The 20,787-nt window shown below is 47.6% G+C and overlaps 1 protein-coding gene across 5 annotated transcripts in view; it reads left to right on the top strand.

The window, feature by feature from the left end:
* gdpd4a (glycerophosphodiester phosphodiesterase domain containing 4a) overlaps positions 1-20,787 on the top strand; it is a 70,167-nt gene that overhangs the window by 15,275 nt on the left and 34,105 nt on the right. For all 5 annotated transcript variants that reach the window (XM_067985679.1, XM_067985675.1, XM_067985677.1 and 2 more), the window contains 5 exons: positions 1,516-1,724; positions 7,438-7,541; positions 11,969-12,056; positions 16,092-16,151; positions 18,660-18,758. In XM_067985679.1, coding sequence (XP_067841780.1) covers positions 1,542-1,724; positions 7,438-7,541; positions 11,969-12,056; positions 16,092-16,151; positions 18,660-18,758 — 534 coding nt within the window. In that variant the 5' untranslated portion in view covers positions 1,516-1,541. The remainder of the gene's footprint in view (positions 1-1,515; positions 1,725-7,437; positions 7,542-11,968; positions 12,057-16,091; positions 16,152-18,659; positions 18,759-20,787) is intronic.

The following is a 20,787-nucleotide window of genomic DNA, read 5'->3' as shown; positions in this document are numbered from 1 at the left end:
GCGGTGGAAGCAGATTCAATAGTTACTTTGAAAAGGGAATTAGATAAATACCTGAAGGAAAAAAATTACAGGGCTATAGGGAAGAGCAGGGGGAGTGGGACTAATTGGATAGCTCTTTCAAAGAGCAGGCACAGGCATGATGGGCCGAATGGCCTCCTCCTGTGCTGTATCACACAATGATACTATACCTTCTGGAAAAGCAAGCAGAATAAAACAGAGGGAGTTTACCCACCGAGATTGGTCTCCATTATGCATAAATGTTGACCAGGTGCAGCATTGAAACCTGATGGAGACAGTTGCTAATGTTGGAAAAGTGCCCCCTGTGTGGTGTGGAGTGAGGGCAGCACTGGGTTCAGCCCATACAGTCGTAGTGTTGAGCTCAATCCTGATCTCACTGTAGATCCACATACCACTTCCAGTAGGGTTCATTGGACAGCGATCTAACGCGAGAAGCCTGGCCAAACCTTCTTTCCCCAACCCAGGTGTTGAGGCCAGATAGGGCGCACTGTGGTCACACTGGCTGAATCACCCATTCAGCACAGACTAGGGATCACAGAAATAGAAATTTACGGCACAGAAGGAGGCCATTCGTACTTTTCTGTTTTTCTCAAAATGGCCACTGAGAGAATCTCTGGTGGTCACTATCGCTGCACCATTGGCGGCCGTGCCCTTCAGCTGCCTCGGCCCTAAGCTCTGGAATTCCCTCCCTAAACCTCTCCGCCTCTCTCTCCTCCTTTTAAGACACTCCTTAAAACCTACCTTTTTGACCAAGCTTTCGGTCACCAGTCCTAATATCTCCTTATGTGGCTTAGTGTTAAATTTTGTTTGATGATCTCTCCTGTGAAGCGCCTTGGGACGTTTTACTACACTAAAGGCGCTATATAAATGCAAGTTGTTGTTTCTGTCAGTGTCATAGTTCTCTGGTGTCCAAACACAGGGGGTAATTTTAACTTTGGCCAATGGTGAAACAGGTGATATCGAATTGCTCGCCCATCGGTGATTTTCCATTCCGTTGACTTCAACGAAAAGGAAAATTGGACGAGGTGTAAAAATGGGCGACCAATTTGATATCGTTTGTTTTACACCGTCGCCCAAGGTTAAAATTACCCCCAGGGAGATGAGATTCCTGAGTAAATACAGTGCCTGCTCTCACATTGAGCCATCCAGACCGAGAAGGTCTCAGGTTTGATCTCTAGTCTGTGCTGGGTTAGGTAGAGCAGCGAAGGGGTTTGCAATAATTGGCCTCAGTGGACAGGGCTAGAGAGAGGAGTTTGCACTCTTGATCACCCCCTGCTGGAAAGTGAGATGTTGGGCGAGGGCAGGAAGGAGCTTAGATTCATGGTCGAGCAGCCGATGATGGCTTGCTGTCCAAGCTCGGACATGGAGAATGGCTGCCTGGGCAAGGTGTGGGACGACAGCTAGTCTCCGGGGAACCGCGTCTCAACATTAGAAGTAGAGGGTGCTCACTCGGGTCCCAATTTGATGTGGCTGTTCATCGCTCTTCTGTCTTTGCAGAGCAGGGAACGCCTGACTTGTGACAGATGGGCAGCACTCCAATCCAGCTCACCAAAGTCAAACTGGGGAAGCTGCAGATAGTTCGCAGGCGGTTGCTGCAGCGGTATGAGTACCAACCTTTCCTCTCCTGCCTGGCGGGGCTGTACGGTTGCCAGTGGAGGCGCTACCAACGCACCCGGATCCTGCCCGGAGAATTCTGCTGTAGCAAGGTAAGGACTCGCCGTTCTACACTGTTACGAGCGCGGTCCAGTGGGCGCGACGGTTGGAATCCTTCCCGAGTCTGCTCCCTGCTCACCTCCCATCCCCACCCTCACCAAATTGGGCCATTTCAGGTTTTAGTTCTGATCACTTTGGATGACTTCGAGTTTGCCTTTTAGAGAAAAATGTTGGATCGTTAAAGTCAGTTTTCATTGTTGGTTTAAGAACCTGTGGTGGGGGACAGGGCGGGGGGGCGGGGGACAGGGTGGGGGACAGGGCGGGGGGGGGGCGCGAGGGTTAATTTTGACTTTGGCCGATAGTATATGGATTCAGCCGCCCGTTATACATCTCTCCCCATTTTCATTTCTACTGTCAAATGAAGGTCAACGACAACCAAATTTTCAGTCATCCCTTTTGAATCTCTCGCCCTGGCTCGAGGTCCATTCCTCCTTTTTTTATTTTTCCCGCTATAAAGTGCCGAGGGATGCCGTTCTGATGAAGGTGCTACAACGATGCAAGTTCTTGTAACCATTTTGTTCCCGTGACTTTTGCGATTATTTTTTGGGAAGTGACAACCTCCGTTTTTGGTAAAAGCTTGTCTTGTTTACTTCAGTCGCTCGAAGTTTTGAACATGTCAGAACGTTCTGGTTGGAATTTGAAAATGTTTCGGAAGTTTCCGGATAAAATTAGGAAAACCCCGGTTAGTTATCACCCCCGGTTAGTTATCACCCCCGTTTGCTTTATATGAGTGGGTAATGGAGTCATGTGACATGACACGTGAGTACCTGAGATTTTGTTGGCGTATCGAAAATTGAGTACATGAGCCGTTAAGACCAGTATTCTTTAAGCGTGACGTAAACTATGTACGGCCCCTTTAAATACAAGATGGCTGCTGCCGCCAACCATTCTGGGATGGCTGACTTGGATGGTGCTTTTAATTTGTTCCTGCCTCCGGAGACTGACCTCTGTGTCCCACTCTTCCACCTCTTAACATTTGTATCTGGGGGGTGCTGACCTGTGCAGTGCTGTCGGGTCCCAGTGTGACACCTGCTCTGTACCTTTAAGAGGCCTTTGGTCTGGTGCCGTTTGATGGTTCCTTTTAGTTCTGACTGCTTACTCTTAGAAGTGCAGGTGAGAAAGGGGAAAAGCTTTTGGCTGCACTGCTCTAAAAGTGAATATATAATTTATTCTCAGGATGTGTGGGCATTGCTGGCAAGGCGGGTATTTATTGCCCGTCCCTAGTTGCCCTGCGAAGGTGGTAGTGGGCCTCTTTCTTGAACCACTGCAGATGGCAGTTTGTTACAACTGAGTGGTTTGCAAGGCCCACTCCAGAGGGCAGTTGAGCGTCAACTACATTGGTGCGGGGGCTGGAGTCACAAATCGGCCCAGGCCGGGTAAGGACGGCAGGTTTCCTTCCTTAAAGGACATTAGTGAACCAGTTGGGTTATTTACGACATATTCGACGGTTCCATGGTCACTTTTACTGATGCCAGATTTTTTTTTTATTTCCGAGAATTTGTTTAACTGAATTCAAATTCTCAAACTGGCGTGGTGGGGTTTGAACTCACATTTACCTGGGTTATTGGTCCAGGCCTCTAGTCCAGTAACAAAACCACTGCGCTACTGTACCCGATTAGATGGCACGTTGCGGTAAAGTTGGTGATCATCCTCCTGTAACATCTACGCCTCCATTGTCCGGCTCAGTCCTTGCACGGCTCCACTCTTACCTAACCCATTAGAAGGATGTGCTGATAGGGTGAGATGAAGTAGGGTGGGAGGAGGCTGGTGTGGAGCATAAACACTGTCACGGACCAGTTGGGCCGAATGGCCTGTTTCTGTGCTGTAAATTCTAAGTAATTCTATGCATCCAATCGTGGCCAGAGCATCTCCAGCAATGGCTTCTCTTCCCACCCCCGCGCTGTTAATTGTTTACCTGGCTGTCTTTACTTGAGTTATAATTAACCAGAGCCTTCAATCACTGCAGGAAATTGCTAGCAGAACAGCTGCTGGTGTCTTTCCCCCCCCCCAGTGCAGTAAACAACCTCCATCATACGGCTCACAACAGAAGATCCACTTGCCAAGACTTGGGCACATCATCAAGGTTGAAACAACAACAACAAAGATGTCCCAATGGTGCTTTCACAGAGGCAGGGGGAAAATGGATGCCCAGTCAAAGAAGGAGAGATTAGGAGGGGTGAACAAAAGCTTAGTCGAAGAGGTGGAGTAAAAGGAGGAGTGGGAGGTGGAGAGGCGGAGGGGTTTAGGGAGAGAATTCCAGTGAGTGGGATCCAGGCATCTGAAGGCACGGCCGCCAATGGTGGGGCGAAGGGAAAAGGGGAGATGACTGGGGGAGTGTTGTATTGTCAGAGGCTCTTCCAACCAGTCACACGACCGATGGAGATGATAGGTGGGGAAATCAGCCAGGGTTCCCACCAGTGACCTTTGCTGGAAAATGTACCTTGCTCAGTGGTAACGCTCTCACCTCTGAGTTAGAAGGTTTGTACGTTCATAACCCCACTCCAGGGACTTGAGCATAATAATCTGGCCTGACATTCGAGTGCAGTACTGAGGGAGTGCTGCACTGTTGGAGTGTGCCGTCTTTCGGATGAGATGTTAAACTGAGGTCCCATCTGCTCTCTCAAGTGGAGGTAAACAATCCTATTTCAAAGAAGAGCAGGAGAGTTGTCCCAGGTGTTCTGACCAATATTTATCCCACAACCAGCATCACGAAAAACAGATTATCTGGTTATTATCAAATTCCCTTACTTGGGACCTTGCTGTCTGCAAATTGGCTGCTGCATTTCCCTACATTACAACAGTGACAATGTGCGGTTAATTGGCTGTAAAGCGCTTTGGGATGTCCTGAGGCCGTGAGAGGTGCTATATAAATGCACGTCTTTCTCATAAATGAGTTTTGGGATGAGAATCATAGAAAGGTTACAGCACGGAAGGAGGCCAGTCGGCCCATCGAGTCCGTGCCGGCTCTATGCAAGAGCAATCTAGCTAGTCCCTGCAAGTTTTTTCCTTTCAAGTACTTATCCAGTTCCCTTTTGAAGGCCATGATTGAATCTGCCTCCACCACCCCCTCGGGCAGTGCATTCCAGATCCTAACCACTCACTGTGTAAAAAAAGGTTTTTCCTCATGTCACCTTTGGTTCTTTTGCCAATCACCTTAAATCCATGTCCCCTGGTTCTTTGGATGAGGAAATTGCATGGCCTGATAATTAATCCCTGTGACCAGCTTGGCAGTGAGCATCATGGCTGACACCATCTCATCGTGTGTTTGGTCAGTTTCCATCAAGACAAGGTGACTTTAAGCTGTATCTGCTTTGCATATTACCTGTGAAACCATTTCTCACCCCATACATCTCCGTACACTGTTTTAAAATAAATTAATTCATTCCAGGTCTGACATGGTTGTGTGGAGAGACCAGAGATGCTGGGATTGTTCTCCTTAGAGCAGAGAAGGTTAAGGGGAGATTTGATCGAGGTGTTCAAAATCATGAAGGGTTTTGATTGGGTAAATAAGGAGAAACTGTTTCCAGTAGCAGGAGGGTCGGTAACCAGAGGGGACAGATTTAAGATAATTGGCAAAAGAGCCAGAGGGGAGACGAGGAGAATTTTTTTTACGCAGCGAGTTGTTGTGATCTGGAATGCTCTGCCTGAAAGGGCGGTGGAAACAGATTCAATGGTAACTTTCAAAAGGGAATTGGATAAATACTTGAAAAGGAAAAATTTGCAGGGCAATGGAGAAAGAGCAGGGGGAATGGGACTAATTGGATAGCTCTTTCAAAGAGGCACGATGGGCCGAATGGCTTCCTTCTGTTCTAGGGGATAAGGCAAAGGTGAATCCAAAGAGCTTCTACAAATACATAAAGGGCAAAAGAGTAACTAGGGAGAGAGTAGGGCCTCTTAAGGATCAACAAGGTCATCTATGTGCGGAACCACAAGAGATGGGTGAGATCCTGAATGAATATTTCGCATCGGTATTTACGGTTGAGAAAGGCATGGATGTTAGGGAACTTGGGGAAATAAATAGTGATGTCTTGAGGAGTGTACATATTACAGAGAGGGAGGTGCTGGAAGTCTTAACGCGCATCAAGGTAGATAAATCTCCGGGACCTGATGAAATGTATCCCAGGACGTTATGGGAGGTCAGGGAGGAAATTGCGGGTCCCCTAGCAGAGATATTTGAATCATCGACAGCTACAGGTGAGGTGCCTGAAGATTGGAGGGTAGCAAATGTTGTGCCTTTGTTTAAGAAGGGCGGCAGGGAAAAGCCTGGGAACTACAGACCGGTGAGCCTGACATCTGTAGTGGGTAAGTTGTTAGAGGGTATTCTGAGAGACAGGATCTACAGGCATTTGGAGAGGCAGGGACTGATTAGGAACAGTCAGCATGGTTTTGTGAGAGGAAAATCATGTCTCACGAATTTGATTGAGTTTTTTGAAGGGGTAACCAAGAAGATAGATGAGGGCTGTGCAGTAGATGTGGTCTACATGGACTTTAGCAAAGCCTTTGACAAGGTACCGCATGGTAGGTTGTTACATAAGTTTAAATCTCACGGGATCCAAGGTGAGGTAGCCAATTGGATACAAAATTGGCTTGACGACAGAAGACAGAGGGTGGTTGTAGAGGGTTGTTTTTCAAACTGGAGGCCTGTGACCAGCGGTGTGCCTCAGGGATCGGTGCTGGGTCCGCTGTTATTTGTTATTTACATTAATGATTTGGATGAGAATTTAGGAGGCATGGTTAATAAGTTTGCAGATGACACCAAGGTTGGTGGCATTGTGGACAGTGAAGAAGGTTATCTAGGATTGCAACGCGATCTTGATAAATTGGGCCAGTGGGCCGATGAATGGCAGATGGAGTTTAATTTAGATAAATGTGAGGTGATGCATTTTCGTAGATCGAATCGGGCCAGGACCTACTCCGTTAATAGTAGGGCATTGGGGAGAGTTATAGAACAAAGAGATCTAGGAGTACAGGTTCATAGCTCCTTGAAAGTGGAGTCACAGGTGGATAGGGTGGTGAAGAAGGCATTCGGCATGCTTGGTTTCATTGGTCAGAACATTGAATACAGGAGTTGGGATGTCTTGTTGAAGCTGTACAAGACATTAGTAAGGCCACACTTGGAATACTGTGTACAGTTCTGGTCACCCTATTATAGAAAGGATATTATTAAACTAGAAAGAGTGCAGAAAAGATTTACTAGGATGCTACCGGGACTTGATGGTTTGACTTATAGGGAGAGGTTAGATAGACTGGGACTTTTTTCCCTGGAGAGTAGGAGGTTAAGGGGTGATCTTATAGAAGTCTATAAAATAATGAGGGGCATAGATAAAGTAGATAGTCAAAATCTTTTCCCAAAGATGGGGGAGTCTATAACGAGGGGACATAGATTTAAGGTGAGAGGGGAGAGATACAAAAGGGTCCAGAGGGGCAATTTTTTCACTCAAAGGGTGGTGAGTGTCTGGAACGAGCTGCCAGAGGCAGTAGTAGAGGCGGGTACAATTTTGTCTTTTAAAAAGCATTTGGACAGTTACATGGGTAAGATGGGTATAGAGGGATATGGGCCAAGTGCAGGCAATTGGGACTAGCTTAGTGGTATAAACTGGCCGACATGGACATGTTGGGCCGAAGGGCCTGTTTCCATGTTGTAAACTTCTATGATTCTATTCTATGATTCTAATTTCCTTCCATTGCTGTTCCCTCTCCCTCCAGTTTGAATTCTTCTGCTTTGGGATCCTGGTGGTGACCTTTGGCCTCGCACTAGTGCTCCTTTACTTTTGGAGCGAAGCAAAGAATGACTACAACGACTTTGATTGGTGAGTCCGCGGTCTTTTGTTGAACACCATGTGGTGTGGGACGGCTATTTTTTTGTTTATAAGATAAGGCTGTGGTCGCCCTGTAACATCAATGTCCAAGCGGCAATGCTCTCAGAGGCGCTGGCGGTGGAGGTTCACTGGTGTCTCCAATGGCAACGTGCCGCCGGCAAAGGTCAACAGCTGCCCCTGGCGGCACCTGCAGTCAATCTGCCATCTTGGATCCGGCTGTAGATGATGGGCTGAGGTCTCAGCCCGCCCAAACAGGTCAGCGGTGTATCTCGGGAGTTGTTCCAAGGAGCCCTAGTAAAATTGAAGTCAGTGGGAATCAGAGGGAGAACTCTCCAGTGGCTGGAGTCATATCTAACACAAAGGAAGATGGTAGTGGTTGTTGGAGGCCAATCATCTCAGCCCCAGGACATTGCTGAAGGAGTTCTTCAGGGCAGTGTCCTAGGCCCAACCATCTTCAGCTGCTTCATCAATGACCTTCCCTCCATCATAAGGTCAGAAATGGGGATGTTCGCTGATGATTGCACAGTGTTCAGTTCCATTCGCAACCCCACAGATAATGAAGCAGTCCATGCCCGCATGCAACAAGACCTGGACAACATCCAGGCTTGGGCTGATAAGTGGCAAGTAACATTCGCGCCAGACAAGAGCCAGGCAATGACCATCTCCAACAAGAGAGAGTCTAACCACCTCCCCTTGACATTCAACGGCATTACCATCACCGAATCTCCCATCATCAACATCATGGGGGTCACCATTGCCCAGAAACTTAACTGGACCAGCCACATAAATACTGTGGCTACAGGAGCAGGTCAGAGGCTGGGTATTCTGTGACGAGTGACTCACCTCCTGACTCCCCAAAGCTTTTCCACCATCTACAAGGCACAAGTCAGGCGTGTGATGGAATACTTGCTTGGATGAGTGTAGCTCCAACAACACTCAAGAAGCTTGACACCATCCAGGACAAAGCAGCCTGCTTGACTGGCACCTCATCCACCACCCTAAACATTCACTGCCTTTACCATCGGCAGACGTGGCTGCAGTGTGTACCATCCACAGGATGCACTGCAGCAACTTGCCAAGGCTTCTTCGACAGCACCTCCCAAACCCGCGACCTCTACCACCTAGAAGGATAAGGGCAGCAGGCACATGGGAACAACACCACCTGCACGTTCCCCTCCACGTCACACACCATCCCGACTTGGAAATATATCGCCGTTCCTTCATCATCGTTGGGTCAAAATCCTGGAACTCCCTTCCTAACAGCACTGTGGGAGAACCTTCACCACACAGACTGCAGCGGTTCAAGAAGGCGGCTCACCACCACCTTCTCGCGGGCAATTAGGGATGGGCAATAAATGCCGGCCTTGCCAGTGACGCCCACATCCCGTGAACGAATAAAAAAAAATCCGAACATACAAAGACGATGGTGGGACAGGAAAAGACTCTTGTCCATCCAGCTTGTCCCACACAATTGTGGTACGTTGTGATTCACAATATATACACTCCCCACTCATATGAATGAGGTATTAAACAAGCTCAGTGAGGCCTGAACGTTTGCTAAGCTAATGATGCCAGATTGATACTTCGTCTCGTAATAGTTGGTGCAGAGTGGCCAAACAAACAGTGCCCTCATCAGTAATTCTGTGTTGCTCAGAAAGTGATGTCTTTGCAGATCCAGCTTCCCACAGGTGTCAGCCGTGGCTCAATGGGAAGCACTCTTACCTCTACATCAGAAGGTTGTGGATTCAAATCCCACTCCAGAGATTTAATCTAGGCTGATCCTCCCAGTGCAGTGCTGAGGGAGTGCTGCACTGTTGGAGGTGCCGTCTTTCGGGTGAGATGTTAAACCGAGGCCCTATCTGCCCTAACAGATGGATGTAAAAGGTCCCGTGGTGCTATTTCAAAGAAACATAGGAGAGTTCTCCCTGGCTGATATTTATCACTCAAACAGATTATCTGGTCGTTATCACATTGCTGTTTGTGGGATCTTGCTGTGCGCAAATTGGCTGCTGCATTTCCTACATTATAACAGTTACTACACTTCAAAAGTAGTTCATTGGCTGTCAAGCGCTTTGGGACGTCCTGAGGTCGTGAAAGGCGATATATAAATTCAGGTTCTTTCCTTCTTAATATATTTTGGATAAAGGAATTCTAATAACATTGGAGTAGAGGAATTCTAATGACATCATTACAAGGGGCAATGGAATGAAATAAAAATAGCGAAAATCTAATCTACTCGATGAAAGTTTCTGATTTCAAAATTGCGTGATTTAGGTTATCACTCTGTTGGCCCAGAAATTGCTTGGAGTGGTGAACCAACAGTGCTCGCCACTCTTGGTCGATTTATACTAACCCACTAACTCACCGCGTGCCTTTACTGGGTGCACTTCCTCTGATAGGAAGGGGAGAAGATCCCAGTGTTAGATCTAGAGAAGCTCAGACCCATGGGAGAAACAGGAAGATCACGCTCTCCCCTCGACCAATCAGATTGCAGCATTTTTGACAAGCTGCGTACAATTTCTGCAAGCTGGAACGTAAAATCCAAGAAGTGAAAGCTGCGAAACTAAAATCATTGGTAAAAACAGTTATAGACAATGAAGAAAAAAAGAGGGTAAGAAATAACCGAAATAAATAAAAGACAGAGGGGAAAATACATTTTTCTTTCATGACCAAAATCTATTAAAATAAGCAGTAATGAGACTCCACATTTTTACAAGTGAATTTTTAGTTGTTTGGCGGTCATTAAGACTTACCGCTCTGTTAAAACCTGTTATTTTTAAGTGTACCTGTTTTGTGGCGATATTAGTAAGTTTCCAGTTGGGCAGAAGAGCAAGTTGGCGCTGGTCCCTTGTTTCCACTGATTCCAGCCAGCGATGTCCCTATAATTCGAAGCTGTCATATCGCCGGTGAACCAGGAGGAGCAAGTTCTGGATTTCCGCGGTTCACTGCGCCTGTGCAAACACCGGAACTTGCTCTTCCACTAACAATGGTGAGCGATGCTGAGCTCACCATTCTTTTCTAATCAATTTCTGGGCCAAAATTGTTCCTGAAACACTGATGGAGAAGAGAGCCATTCGCCCCTTTCAGGCCTCACTTAAAAGGGAACATCTGTATTTGCACCTGCAGTGTTACAGCTTACTTGTAATGTTGGTAAACATGTTTCAAAAGTAAGTTACTCAGAGGGTTGTGAATCTTTGGAATTCTCTACCCCAGAGGGCTGTGGATGCTCAGTCATTGAGTATATTCAAGGCTGAGATCGATAGATTTTTGGACACTAAGGGAATCAAGGGATATGGGGATAGGGCGGAAAAGTGGAGTTGAGGTCGAAGATCAGACGTGATCTTATTGAATGGCGGAGCAGGCTCGAGGGGCCGAATGGCCTACTCCTGCTCCTATTTCTAATGTTCTTAAATTGGAGAATTAGAGACTGGGATCCAATCCACATTGAAAAGATCTAAACCTTGCAAAGCACGGCTTGGGAAAGGGTATGGGGGACAGTGTCTGTCATCTTGGCCAAAGCAAAGGGGTTGAGGGGGAGGGGGCAGAGCTAAGCAAATATCAGCGAGCAGATGTTGACTGTGTCAATCGATATGGGCTGGGGATTTCCACTTCTGCGTCCTTCACCTTAATGGAGGGAAAAGATTGGGTGGGGTCAGAAATGATCACTGTTTTTCTGATAAAGATGTTTTTGAACAAGTCGATAAGGCTGTTAAAAAAGCAAATAGAATACTGGGCTTTATAAATAGAGGCATAGAGTACAAAAGCAAGGGTCATGGGTTCAAGGTTCAAATGGTTAGGGCTCAGCTGGAGTACTGTGTCCAATTCTGAACCCCACAATTTAGGAAGGATGTCAAGGCCTTAGAGAGGGTGCAGAGGAGATTTGCTAGAATGGTATCAGTGATGAGGGACTTCAGTTATGTGGAGAGACTGGAGAAGCTGGGGTTGTTGTCCTTAGAGCGGAGAAGGTTAAGAGGAGATTTAATAGAGGTGTTCACAGTTATGAAGGTTTTAGATAGAGTAAATAGGGATAAACTGTTTCCACTGGCAGAAGGGTCAGCCACCAGAAGATACAGATTTAAGGTAATTGGCAAAAGAACCAGAGGGGGAGATGAGGAGAATTTTTTTTACGCAGCGAGTTGTTATGATCTGGAATGCGCTGCCTGAAAGAGCAATGGAAGCAGATTCAATAGTAACTTTCAAAAGGGAAACTTGAAAAGGAAAAGTTTGCAGGGCTATGGGGAAAGAGCAGGGGAGTGGGACTAATTGGATATCTCCTTCAAAGAGTCGGCACAGGCACGATGGGCCGAATGGCCTCCTTCTGTGCTGCATGATTCTATGATCTAAATTTTTGCAGCAGTATTGCAAGTGCAAAAGTCTGGATAAAGGCCGTGTTTATTTATTTTCCTTCCCGTCCCCAGGAATTTCTATAGTGGCAGCTGGATTCCTTGGTCAGCAGTGGTTCTTGGTGTGGTGGTGACACTCTTTACTTACATCGCAATCTTATTGGTAAGTGAACTGTGCACCTCAGTCTAACTGGTAGGGTTCCCCTAATGATCTAATTGATAGGGTTTCCCCTGTGACTTAACTGGTAGGGTTCTCCCAATGATCTAATGGTAGGGTTTCCCCAATGACCTAACTGGTAGGGTTCCCCCTGTGACCTAACTGGTAGGGTTTCCCCAATGACCTAACTGGTAGGGTTCCCCCTGTGACCCAACTGGTAGGGTTCCCCCAATGACCTAACTGGTAGGGTTCCTCCAATGACCCAACTGGTAGGGTTCCCCCAATGACCCAACTGGTAGGGTTCTCCCAATGATCTAATGGTAGGGTTCCCCCAGTGACCCAACTGGTAGGGTTCCCCCAATGACCCAACTGGTAGGGTTCCCCCAATGACCCAACTGGTAGGGTTCCTCCAATGACCTAACTGGCAGGGTTCCCCCAATGACCTAACTGGCAGGGTTCCTCCAATGACCTAACTGGCAGGGTTCCTCCAGTGACCTAACTGGCAGGGTTTCCCCAATGACCTAACTGGCAGGGTTCCCCTAATGATCTAACTGGTAAAGGCACTGCTCAGTGAGCAATTGAGCCACACAAGTCAAGAGGCTCGAGTGAGCTGATCCCTGAAGTGAGAGAGAGAAATACAGAAATATAGAGACAGAGAATGAAAGCAAGGAAGTTCTGCTAAGCCTTTATAAATCACTGGTTAGGCCTCAGCTGCAGTATTGTGTCCAATTCTGGGCACCACACTTTTTAGCAAGAAGGCTAAGGCCTTGGAGAGGGTGCGGAGGATATTTACTAGAATGGTACCAGGGACGACTTATGTGGAGAGACTAGAGAAGCTGGGATTGTTCTCCTCAGAGTAGAGAAGGTTAAAGGGAAATTTAATAGAGGTGTTCAAAATCATGAAGGGTTTTGATCAATAATAACTTTCCAAAGGGAATTGGATATATATTTGCAAAAGAAAAATTTGCAGGGCTATGGGCAAAGAGCAGGGGAGTGGGACTAATTGGACAGCTCTTTCAAAGAGCCGGCACAGGCACGATGGGCCGAATGGCTGCATTCTTTGCTGTAAGATTCTAAGAGATGGAAAGAAGAGAAAGAGAGATAAAGACAAACCCTGTGACTGACACAGCTTGCTGCTTCGAACCACGTCTCAGGTATGCAGTTTGCGATTAGAAACCTTACAAGTTATGTTTTGTTCATTACCGATTGGTGATATTTTCCTGAAGCTGCTTAATCTGCCTGCTCAGCTGAACGACGGAGGACGAGGTGATGTAGTTTCGAATTACACGGAGGAGGAAGTTGTCGAGAGCTAGGGAGACAAAAATTAACAAACGCTGTGAAATGAGGGCAAACGAAACCCTTTTTTCAAAAATGCCAGGAATTCTCCACTAGTAAGGCTGCGGACATATTATTTAAAACACTTTCTTTTTTTTAATTGTAACGATTTTAGAGGAATGAACATTGATCTGTCCAACTGCACCACGCATAATATTTTAACTGAGCAATTGCTTTGTTTAACATTGAGAAACCCAAATGAAAGGGCCGAGGTTTTAGTGCAGGAGAGTGCCAAGGTGGAGTACTGTAGGAGAGAAGACAGGTAAGTCAGGAAGTATAAGGTGATAAAATGAAATAATCAACTTGCATAAAGCACCTTTTATGACCTCAGGACGTCCCAAAGCGCTTTATAGTGGGTGAAGTACTTTTTGAAGTGTAGTTACTGTTGTAAGGTAGAAAACGTGGCAGATAATTTACGCACAGCAAGATCCCACAAACAGCAATGGCCAGATCATCTGTTTTTTTAGTGGTGTTGGTTGAGGGATATACGTTGGCCAGGACACCCCTGCTCTTCTTCGAATAATGCCATGGGACCTTTTACGTCCGCCTGAGAGGGCAGGCGGTTTAACGTCTCATCTGAAGGACGGCACCTCCGACAGTGCAGTGCTCCCTCGGTGCTGCACTGGAGTGTCAGCCCAGATTATGCGTTGAAATCTCTGGAAACACAGAAGCATGGAAAATTTACGGCCCAGAAGGAGGCCATCCAGCCCGTCGTGTCTGCCACGGCCTTCTGAATCAGAGGCGAGAGTGCTACCCTCTGAGCCAAAAAGCTGGACAAGGATGAATTAGCGTAGGAGATGGTGTAATGGATCTTGGACCTCCGCATGGTAAGGGCACAGAGAGCAGAAGAGTGTGCAGGGCGGTATATCGCAGAGGAACAAGAGAGGATTTTGAAAATGAGCAGTGGTGCACTTTAAGCAGTGAAAACGCACTTGTCCCCAGGGGATAGTTTGAGGTCATGGATCTGCATCATGGATTGCAATAGTTGCCAAGCAATCTGCCACCCAGCCTGCTATTACAGTTGGTACAATTCGCAATCTCTTTTCAATGAGTCCTTTCTCTCTTAAGAGCCGGCAGTTCTAATGGTGCCCATCCCTCATGCGGAGTTAACCTCAGTGTGCTGGACCCATCTGTAATGGGTCCACTTTATTTATTGGGTAGAGCATTAATATCAAATTATTTCATAGAATCATAGAATGACACAGCACAGAAGCAGGCCATTCGGCCCATTATGCCTGTGCCGGCTGTTTGGAAGAGCTATCAAATTAGTTCCACTCCCCTGCCCTTTCCCCGTAGCCCTGCAAATTCTTCCCCTTCAAGTATTTACCCAATTCCCCTTTTGAAAGTTCCTATTGAATCTGCTTCCACCGCCCTTTCAGGCAGCGCATTCCAGATCATAACAACTCGCTGCGTAAAAAAATTCTCCTCGTCTCCCCTCTGGCCTCTTTTGCCGATCGCCTTGAATCTGTGTCCTCTGGTTACCAACCCTTGTGCCGCTGGAAACAGTTTCTCCTTATTTACTCCATCAAAACCATCGTATTTTTGAACACCTCTATTAAATCTCCCCTTTAACCATCTCTGCTCTAAGGAGAACAATCCCAGCTTCTCCAGTCTCTCCACGTAACTGAAGTCCCTCATCCCTGGGACCATTCCAGTAAATTTCCTCTGCTCCCTCTCTAAGCTATTTACACCTTTAATGTGAGTCGAACAGGACGCACAAAACGCACAAGAGAAGTCGTCCAGTAAAACCTTCCCTCTCTTGTATAAACTCCCTGCCGCCTCAAAGTTGAACTCTGGGTGTCCATTTTGACTATTTCCCCAACTAGACAGGGACAGATTGAGTTCTATTTATATATATTTGCTTTACCAGGTGCCAAACTGAACCGAGGTGACGGCTGAGCGAGACTAGAGTGGGCGGAGGGAGTCGATTATCAACTTGCCGCCCGGGCATAAAACTGGCATTGTGGATCAGCCGCCCGTTGTAGGAATCGCCAGCGGAAATCAATGGCGAATGAAAATCGGACAGTTTCCACATGGGACAGGCGAATCGCGACGGCAGTTTTACACCCGGATTGCAAGTTGAAAGTCTACCCCTAGGTTTTGTAGCTGATGGTAAATCTGCACGTCCTATAGTGTCGGCAGCTGTGGCTCAGTGGGTAGCACTCCCGCCTCTAGATCAGAAGATTTGTGGGTTCATAGTCCCACTCGCAGAGATTTGAGTGTAAAATCTAGGCTGATACTTCAGTGCCAGTACTGAGGGAGTGCTGCACTGCCAGAGGTGCAGTCTTTTGGATAAGACGTTAAACCGAGGCCCTGTCTGTCCTTTCAGGTGGATGTAAAAGATCCCATGGCACTATTTCGAAGAAGAGCAGGGGAGTTCTCCCTGCTGTCCTGGTCAATATTTATCCCTCAACCAACATCACTTAAAAAAAACAGTGGCCATTATCACATTTCTGTTTGTGGGATCTTGCTGTGTGCGAATTGGCTGCCCCGCTTCCCTACATTACAACAGTGACTACACTTCAGAAAGTACTTTGTTGGCTGTGAAACTCTACGGGACGTCCTGAGGTTGTGGAAGGCACTATATAAATGCAAGTTCTTTCTTATTTTCACTACGGGGGTTGGACTGCGTTCTTTCTGTGTGAACTAGTTCAATGGTATCCACATTGGTTGGAAACTATCTAATTTGTACTTTGTGTTTTACAGGTTCTGGCGATATGTTTACTGACCGAAAGCCAACGTCTGCACCTTTTCTGGGGTCACAAGGTACGCAGCCTCTTCATAACTCTGCCTTTCTCAGTCTGCAGTGTACATGAGGGAGAGGCGAATGGAGGGATTTGGGTGGTGAGGGGGGAGGCAGGATAGGAAGACGTAATTAGAGCGGAAGGAGGTCTGTCTGATAACGCTCCTGTGAAGCGCCTGGGGATGTTTTACTATGTTAAAGGCGCTATATAAATGCAAGTTGTTGTGTGGAGTGTAAACACCAGCATAGACCAGATGGGCCGAATGGCCTGTTTCTGTGCCGAAGATTCTGTGTAACTCTAAGGTAGTCGCTGTAATTTCTTTATCGGTTTCAGTCACTAACTTTTGTGGAGGCTCTACAATCCCTAACAATGTCGTGCTCGAGTTCCATCCTCAGATTTCCTGCAGAACTCCTCACAGAGTGATGTAATTTGGACCTCCATCTGAAAAGAGAGAAAGAAAGACTTGCATTTATATAGCGCCTTTCATGACCTCAGGATTTCCCAAAGTGCTTTACAGCCGATGAAGTACAACTGAAGTGTAGTCACTGTTGTGTATGTAGGGAAACAGAGCAACCAATTTGTGCACAGCAAGCTCCCTCAAACAGCAATGTGATATTGGCCGGTTCATTTATTTTTTAGTGATGTTGTTGAGGAATAAATAATGGCCGGGACACTGGGGAGAACTTCCCTGTTCTTCTTTGAAATAGCGCTGTGGGATCTTTTTTTAAAATTTGTTCATGGGATGTGGGCGTCGCTGGCGAGGCCGGCATTTATTGCCCATCCCTAATTGCCCTCGAGAAGGTGGTGGTGAGCCGTCTTCTTGAACCGCTGCAGTCCTTGTGGTGAAGGTTCTCCCACAGTGCTGTTAGGAAGGGAGTTCCAGGATTTTGACCCAGCGACGATGAAGGAACGGGAATATATTTCCAAGTCGGGATGGTGTGTGACTTGGAGGGGAACGTGCAGGTGGTGTTGTTCCCATGTGCCTGCTGCTCTTAAACCGAGGGCAGACAGGACCTCGGTTTAACGTCCCGTCCGAAAGGCAGAATCTGTGATTCCCAAAAAAGAAGTGAGCTCTTGGGTTCAATCATTCCACTGTTGCTGAGATGAAACTAAACACTTTCACACCGCAGATAAGCGGAGAAATGCCCAATACGACCACTGGTTATATTTTAATGGCACTCTTTCACTTGCTGTATGGTTATGGGATAGGCCCCCCTCTCCTTTCAGTATTCCCTTTGCCTCCTGTGACTGGACAGCAAGAAGAAGGAAAGGGGAAGGGGACTGAATCGTCTGTTGAATTCTTACGTTTCTTATCAATTCCAGCTCAGGCAGCATCACGGACAGAAATCCCCGGGTTGCATTGTGAGCACTACTATCTCCACAGGCCGCTCGTCCATTTATTAAGGACGAATGTCGGGCCGCTGCGTGTCCTGAGGTGGTGAGGGGGTCGGGGAGGAGAACGGGAGGGAGGCCGATTGCAGGCCAGCAACATCCCTCCAGGCTCCCCCCACCCCGGCTCCCCATCAAACCCCTTTTTGGTGGTGGCCGCTCGTTAGGCCGCATCCATCCAGGCCTGGAAAGCCTGAACGGGGCAGGCCAGGACGCTTGCTGCACTCGGGGTAGCCTCATTTCCTCGAGGGGGGTCGTAAAACGGGAGGGGGGTTAGGCCTCCCGTTAGCAAATGCAAGGGGCCTAACGCTGGCGCTTGAAAAATGGCCGGACCCAATCCCTTTCAGGCACCCTTAGAGTTCAGGACGTTGGTCCCCAAAATTGGACCTCGTTGCGCCCGTTTTACGGGCATAAAACCGGTGCAATGTGGGCCAATTTCTCCACACCACGAGTTCAGGTTTTCGAGGCTTAGTGAAGTGGGGCTGGGCTGAGCAGCGATCTGATGCTTCCTTCTCCAAGGGTGGAGGGAATGTTGGTAGGACAGCCATCCTGGGCGATTTGTCAAGCACCCCCTGTTATTTGTTTTACGGAGTGGCTGCGGCGGTGATCTGGGAAAGGTCTCCTGCCTGACCCTATTGCCCAGGCACGATGGGAGGGTACATGTCTCCCGGTTTTCGTTTCGATTGACTTGTACGTGAATGCAAATGAGGAGCGATGTACAACAGCCTGCTGATCCGATATCTACCTGCCTTACACTGCCGCCCAAAGTCAAAATTACGCCCCCCCCACCCCCCCAGAGTAATGTGGCTCGGTGTCAAATTTTGTTTGACAATCGCTCCTGTTAAAGGGCTACATTTAGAGCCCTTAGCTCTGGAATTCCCTCCCTGAAACTCTCCGTCTCTCTCTCTCTCTCTCCTCCTTTAAGACGCTCCTTAAAACCTACCTCTTTGACCAAGCTTTTGGTCACCTGTCCTAATATCTCCTTATGTTGGTCGGTGTTAAATTTTGTTTGATTACGCCTTCTGTGAAGCGCCTTGGGGACCTTTTACCACGTTAAAGGCGCTATATAAATGCAGGTTGGTTGTTGTTGTTGAGTTGCAATCCTTGCGTTTTAGCGTGCCTCTCTCCATCTCCCTCTCAGATTGGGATTCTTGTGGCGTTGGGCGTGTCTGCGGTCGCTATCGGTTTCCTGTACAATCAGTGGCACGAAGAGTGGAATACCTTCGTCCTCTCGTTTCAGGTAGGTGAATAAATTCAAGCTCAGTCCGTTCAGCCTCCGACTGACCGTTGACTCCATCCTTTCTTCGCATCTCTGCGGATGCTCCGGCAAACTCCCCTTCACGGGCCGGACCTCGCTGGGAAAATACCGGCGTGTGAGCGTCGCGCCCCGTTATTAACGCTCAAACCGGCTCAGCAAGTTCAGGGGATTAAGAGGCACACCGTGATTTGCAAATCTCCAGGACTCGCTGGTCGATTTACGCCGCTCGGCCGTTAGCTTCGCACAAAACGGCATCTCGCCCTCAACCTCCCCGTTATTTTTCAGCCCTTGCTGGATTTGCACATTAATTGCCCATTAAACTCGCCATAGAAAGTTAAGTCTAGTAATTAACAGCGTAAGTAACTTTTTAATGATGTGATGCAATGCCAATTGTCTTCTCTAGCCCAGAAAGTGAACAATTTAAACTGATCAATCTCATTCCCTCAGGTTGTAAATTGTTGAAAGAGGTGTTAAAAATGTATTATTTAAACATTTTTTCTTACTTTTCCTTTCCCTCTCTTTTTTTTTCTCTCTCTCTCAATCCAATCTTTTTCCCCTCTCTTTATTCCTCTTTCTGTACCTGATTTGACTTTAATTCACCCTATTTCCTTCCCTGACGCTCCTCTGTTTCGATCTCGATCCTTAAATCCCATCGGTTAAGGAGATAGACCGTTGGTCCCGCCGTTCACTAAGGTCCCAGATTTGCCCTCGCCGTGCCCGTTAACCGCTCGCAATTCCGGCAAGTTACGGCACAAAAGATTTTCGAGCTGAAGGGTGCAGGAGAAAGTTTAACTAACGGGGCACGCTCCAGCAAGATCCTGCCCCATGTTTTTGTGGGAATCGCAGCCGTTCCGTTATCCTTCGTTGGGCTCACTCCATGTTTTTGTGACAGATGCCGAACGGGAATTGAAACAGGAGTTCAGAATGTGCTGTGGGCGGAGAGCGCTGCTGCTGAGGAAGTTGGTGCATTATTGAGTCCTCCTTTTTAAAAAAAAACACAAAACATTTTGTTTAAATTCAAGGCGGTAGATGTTAATTCTGGGCAATCTCTCCTAACTTGGACAACAAGCTTAAGGGATCAAGCACTCCCAGGTCAGGTATATAAAGCTCCCTGCAACAGTGGGGTAGATCTTGATTTCCCGCGATAGTGTGAAACGGGTGATAGCGAGTCGGCAGCCCGTTTCGCATCTCTCCCGAGATCGGTGGAAATAAAGACGAGGAGTGATCAGGACGGGCTGCCGTCTCGCTAACACCCCGTTTTTGCACTATCGCGCAAAGATCCACCCCAGTGCGTCTAAGCTCCTTCTTGCGTTAACAGCTCATTTTTGCATGTTCTCTCTGATTGAGATTGCCAGGTGAGTGCTGAAATTCGGTCGGTTTTAGGCAGTGCGCCCAGATCCACTGGAAACTTGGCTGGAACTCCGAAAATTCTTTGCACACAGAGTGCTTTCGGAACTGGCACTTCTTAAAAAAAGACAGAACGACTTGCATACTCACGACCTCAGGACGTCCCAAAGCGCTTCTACAGCCAATCGAGTACTTTTTGAAGTGTAGTCACTGTTGTAATGTAGGAAACGCGGCAGCCAATTTGCGCACGGCAATAAGATAATAACCAGATAATCTGTTTTAGGTATTGGTTGAGAGATAAATATTGGCTCCCCTGCTCTTCTTCGAATAGTGGCTGTGGGATCTTTTACATCCACCCACGAGGACAGACTGGGCCTCGGTTTAACGTCTCATCAGAAAGACGGCACCTCCGACAGCGCAGCACTCCCTCAGCTGGCAGTGTCCGCCTCAATTATGTGCTCAAAGCGGGACTTGAACCCACGACCTTCTGACTCAGAGGCGAGAGGGACACCCACTGAGCCAAAGCTGACACCTCAGGCAGACGTTTCCTTATGAGAATGATGTCACGGACCTCACGATTCGTTAACCACGTTGGGAGTGTGATGCTTTTATTTTGGCGGCGGGGGGGGGGGGTGGGGGGGCAAATTTGATAGGGAACGTTTTG

Source organism: Heptranchias perlo, chromosome 6 (assembly GCF_035084215.1).
Source record: "Heptranchias perlo isolate sHepPer1 chromosome 6, sHepPer1.hap1, whole genome shotgun sequence".
In the NCBI taxonomy this organism is placed as follows: Eukaryota; Metazoa; Chordata; class Chondrichthyes; order Hexanchiformes; family Hexanchidae; genus Heptranchias; species Heptranchias perlo.
This window is presented reverse-complemented; position numbering and strand designations above follow the sequence as displayed.